Raw genomic sequence first — 4,992 nt, forward strand, 5'->3', positions numbered from 1 at the left:
TTATATGTACCGATATCGCCGAGGTGTCGGTGGATCAATGCAAATCGCGATATGAGCAAATGCAATCGCGAGCAGACAAAACAAAATTCGCAAACAAGTTTTCAGCTGAATTCTTTGCTTGTGATGCAACATTGGTGCGTCTACGCGAGCGTTACAAGGATAAGTCGCTGAAATTGAATTTGGTTTCATGTCAATTTGCATTTCACTACTCTTTTGAGTCACTTACTCAAGCAGAATGCATGGTACGCAATGCAGCCGAATGTCTGCAGCCAGGTGGTTATTTTATAGCGACCATACCGGATGCAAATGAAATAATGCGCCGTTTGCGTCAGTCACCAAATGCTCGCAGTATCGGCAATGAGCTTTACAAAATCGAGTTTACATGTGACACAGATCCACCACCACTTTTTGGTGCTAAATATCAATTTCATTTGGAAGGCGTAGTCGATTGTCCAGAATTTTTGGTACACTTTCCAACTTTGGTAAAACTGTGTCGTAAACATGGCTTAAAACTTGAACGTAAAACGACTTTTGCTGACTACTACAAGGAGTCTTTGGAAAAGGGTAAGAAAAAATGCAAATCCAAAAAGTACATATAGAAAAACGACTATTTTGTAGGTCGACAGCTACTACAACGCATGAATGGCCTGGAAACTGTGTATCCAAATCGCTGTTGGAAAGATCCCGAGTTTCGGCATTTAAAAAATAACGGCAGTCCATCAAAGCCCGTGGGAACGCTTTCCAAGTCGGAATGGGAAGCTACAAGTAAGTCACAAGTCAAAAAATTTTTAAATTTTAGTTTCGTTAACATTTGCTGATGTTTTTATAAAATACTCTGTAATGCGATGTGAAAGGCAAATACGCTATATGTTATATGCTGTGGCGATTGCCTATCGCATCGCATCACAGAGTAGCCCTCTCTTTTTTACTACAATCGCTTGGTTGAGTCAAAATGTGATGTTTTTTTCCAGCACTGTATCTAGTATGCGCCTTCCGTAAATGCAAGAATACATGGGACAACGAGGGTAAACCTGTGTTTGAGTTCGACTAGGTTCTCAGTACAATTAAACAAGGGAATTCGATAAATGTTTTCATAGGAATTTTAGTGCATGCATTATAAATAAACAAAATAAAGATAAAACGTATTTATTTTACACGTGTTAAATTAGTTGTAACTGTTTATTTAATTGAGACAGTTCAATTACATATTAGTTAAAATTACTTAACTTCTACAGAATTTAAATACATATAAAAAATTACCCAAATCGCCAGCTCAACACATTTCAAATTGTATCATTCGCTAAGCGTAGTCCAATTTTCTTTTTATAAAATGGATTGATGGGGCTGGGCATTGAATTGGGTTTCAGTAAACCCTTTCCAGGCTTCTTGTCTGCATCGTATGGTAAATGAGGCGAACTCTTGATTTGTTTTATGTACTCGCTTGGATTTTGGGAGGTGTTGCGCTTGAGTGCAATTTTCACACGTTTGACGCTGCCTGTTGATGAATTCATTATGCTGGCGCCTTTTTTTGAGCTAACAGGTGTAGATGTTTTGCTTTGCATTTTTTTCGCCAACGGATTAGGCACAAGATTGGCATTGGCATTTTTTAATTGAATCTTTCTTGATGGTATGAAATATTCTATTTCACCCTCAGCTAATGGTGTGTCCCACTCCGACTTCGTTTGCTTTTCCGGTGTTTCTGGGTCTTTTTGCGGTTTATCCTTTGTTTTTCCTTCCTTATTATCCAATTTGCGTGTTTTTACTGCTTTTTCCTTGTTAACTTTAAGGGTCTCGGATTGTGCTTCCTCAATTTCATTGCTGATTTGCCTACTCGATTTCAGTTCTTCTGTTTGTTGCTCGATTGGTTGTTTTCCCTCCTGAACCGTTGCCTTTTGGGTCTCTGTGTCCACCTTTTCGATATTGGTCTTATTTTTTTGTTTTTTCTTAGGTAACAAATCCTCGGAACCGATTTCTTCTTCTACCCAACCATTCAATAAGCAAGTTCCTTTCCTTTTTCGCTCCTTAAGGTATTGCTTCGGTAGTGCCTTAAGAATTGTTTGATCAAAATTGGATTCATCTACTTCTTCGAAGTTTAGGCTGTTGAGCAATTTGCGCCGTTTTCGTTTGTTAAGCTGTTTTAATTTTCGCCCCACACCAAAAAGTTCATTTTCTACATTTTCCAACTGCTCGATTTTGTCCTTCATCAAAGGTTTATCCGTCTTTGCTTCGAAGCGTGGCATCCTCTTTACACCAAGTGGGAATTCGCCGCGCTGATAAGTTTGGAAAATACCCAATTGCTTTCGCAAACTTTTTCTAATCTTAGTGCTGATCTCATCATCTTTATAGATAAGTCTTTCCAGTTCTTCGATGACATATTTAGCATCTAATGGTAGTTCTGGCATAATAACGTCAACGTTTCCAGCACGCGGATCTAAGTGCTTCTCCTTTTCATTATTATCGTCATCATTTTCCGAAGTTTCGTCTTTTATATTTTCACTATCTTCTTCGACTTTTTCCAAATCGTTTATGGAAGCAGTTGGGAAACCCATATGTTTCCATGAATTGAATTTCTCAGTGTATTCGCGTCCCAAAGCACTTTGGTAAAGCAAATGACTCAGCACTTGTAAACGACAGTGTGAAACTAATTTAGCGTCGCGGCCCTTTCCTAAATAGGTAACGAACGGGAGAACAAAGTATCCCACTTGTTCTGCGCTGATATCTCCATCCGACACTTTTGCTAGTTCTTCGAAGAAAATGTCTAAGTAATGCATTGTTAATGCAACGGCTGGGCTCTCATCCCCTAAAATTGTCAACTGCATATGCTCATTGAATAGCTTGATGGAATCCTCGGTCCAACCATCACTTTTAAGAACACGGAACATGTAACGCAGCATTCGACGGACAAGCATCATGAACTTGTCTATGCGCCATTGATCGATGCCAAACCACTCGTTGCACATTGTCCGCATGAAGGCACCAAAAAAATTCACACTAGTTGCAACGTCGCCATCGAAGCACTCAATTAGTTTTCCCAGTTGCTCGGCTAAATCTTCTTGAACCAGGGGTTTATCTGACATCCACATGTTATAGTAAAGACCCTTCCATATGCGTAGAAAATTCTCTTCTGTAAACGGAAAAGAACTGCTCGCGCGTACTGCAACCACTTCGTAGTTTTCGAATTTGACGATTTCGTTTATTGAGATCATTACATGCAAGCGAACGGACAATTTCCACCTCCTGCGCAATTATGCGTATTTCTTTAGGAACCACCTCGCTGTGCGGCTCCTCATTGCGGCATCTTTTTCGTTGAGCCTCGCATTACGCGAAACTTTTGCGATTTGAATGGTTTCTTTATTCTTTTAGCTTTCATTATTACCATTTTATTTTCTATTTAAATTATGAAAGTATAGTATTTTTGCGAATTTTTGTTAGAAAGTCACCACGTGCTCTGCTTTCTGTAAACTTTTGAGCGATCCGCCATATGTCAAAACAAACTCGTTTTGACAGCTGTGCACAAATGCCATGAGCCTTCAGCATTATAGGTGGTTAAGCACTGTTTTGTTTCGCGGGTTTGACTCAATTAAATTTTGTATTCTACCTGATTACTTTATGCCCGAAAATCTGATTTTTGTGTATTGACACCTTATAAGCTTGGTTATATTTTATAGATTTTGCATTTAAACGTTAAAAGTACTTGGCAAGTACTTAACATTTTAAAACTACTTGGCAAGTACCTAAAATTTTAGTGTTTACTGAACTGAAAATCATTAAATAAACAATTTTTAAGCGAAATTTGTTTTGTTTTTTGTAATTTGGTGTCCATTCACTGAACGTACCCCAAGGTAAATTGGGAACAGTTTAGTGACGTTCGCCACAGCTGATTTTACTCATTAAACGAACCTAAGCGACTGGACGCAAAATTCTGACAGTTTGTGCCCGCGAATTTCATCGGTTGCAAGTCATTTCGAAAATTTATTTAACAAAATAAAGATAAATTTTGCATTAAGTGGACATTTTTAAACGTAAGTTTATATACCAATTATATGATTACTATTTACCTCACGATATGTTTTATAGTACTTTTAGAACGATTCGCCATGAATTCTTTTATTGAACAAGCAATGGAAAAGATCACCGACTTGCAACGGCATACACGCTATTGTATAAACAACTATGATTATTATCATAAAAATAATGAGTTTGATATTTTGCGTAATAAAGAAAAAATACTTCGTACCAGCGCCGTGCACCTTAATGATTTCCTAAACACACTAGCACAAGTTCAAGACACAATTGAAGAATTAAATAAGCAATGCGACGAAGTGGATGCAATTCTGGGGAATTGTACATCTAATAAAGGTAATAAGGATGAAAAGGAGGATACTGATAGCGGCAAAGAGAATATTTAATTAGCTTAGCTTTCAAATAAGTTTATATTTAAATACATATGTATGTATGCATTTCCCGAGTAGCGTTAACTAACTCTCGAACAAGACTTTAAAAGTGCTTGTTAATTCTACATAAATAAAATAATGTCCTACATATGTATATAATGCGATTTTGTGAATTAAAGACAATCGAAAGAGTGAACCTACATACGTACATACTTTTCAGCGCTACCAAAGTCTCGCCGTTTACGCTCACGGTGATCCCCTTGTCATGGTGTTTTCCCATCTGATCACTTTGGATAGTTCTAGCAAAGGTCTTGGTTGTAGCACACTACTGCTTTGTGTTTATTCACTTTTGATGTAAATAATAGTTGCTTTCCCGATGCTTCACGATATTCACGATTTCCAGGAACAGCTGTTTTCTCCATTAATAAACCTTGTGGAAGGTGGCCACCTGGAACGGCTTTCTGTAAAAACCTGCAAATCGTGAAGCATCTGGAACGCAACTAATGCATAGTATCGGAATGGTATTTTCAATGTCATATGCAAATTCTTGGAAACCTAGATTTTTTATGTTTGAATATAACCCGTTTCCCATCAAAAG

The 4,992-nt window shown here is 37.8% G+C and overlaps 3 protein-coding genes across 3 annotated transcripts; 2 read left to right on the forward strand and 1 right to left on the reverse strand.

The window, feature by feature from the left end:
- Positions 1 to 5: 5 nt before the first annotated feature.
- Positions 6 to 1,220, forward strand: Rnmt (RNA guanine-7 methyltransferase; the record flags this gene model as incomplete). Its single annotated transcript, XM_017638675.1, has 3 exons — positions 6 to 564; positions 619 to 765; positions 972 to 1,220. Coding segments are annotated over 3 exons (786 nt in total), but the record flags the coding sequence as incomplete, so codon positions are not given.
- Positions 1,221 to 1,253: 33 nt separating this feature from the next.
- LOC108382293 (ribosomal RNA processing protein 1 homolog) lies at positions 1,254 to 3,516 on the reverse strand. The gene is given in 3 exon segments (XM_017638677.1): positions 1,254 to 3,162; positions 3,164 to 3,316; positions 3,318 to 3,516. Coding segments are annotated over 3 exon segments (2,094 nt in total). The 5' UTR covers positions 3,380 to 3,516; the 3' UTR covers positions 1,254 to 1,283.
- A 184-nt stretch (positions 3,517 to 3,700) lies between these two features.
- LOC108382292 (uncharacterized) lies at positions 3,701 to 4,556 on the forward strand. The gene is made up of 2 exons (XM_017638676.1): positions 3,701 to 4,022; positions 4,078 to 4,556. Exon 2 carries the CDS (start codon positions 4,098 to 4,100, stop codon positions 4,407 to 4,409), a length of 312 nt encoding a protein of 103 aa, XP_017494165.1. The 5' UTR covers positions 3,701 to 4,022; positions 4,078 to 4,097; the 3' UTR covers positions 4,410 to 4,556.
- The last annotated feature ends 436 nt before the right edge of the window (positions 4,557 to 4,992 follow it).

Source organism: Rhagoletis zephyria, unplaced genomic scaffold, assembly GCF_001687245.7.
Source record: "Rhagoletis zephyria isolate East Lansing unplaced genomic scaffold, Rhagoletis_zephyria_1.1 Rzeph_scaffold_26125, whole genome shotgun sequence".
NCBI lineage: Eukaryota > Metazoa > Arthropoda > Insecta > Diptera > Tephritidae > Rhagoletis > Rhagoletis zephyria.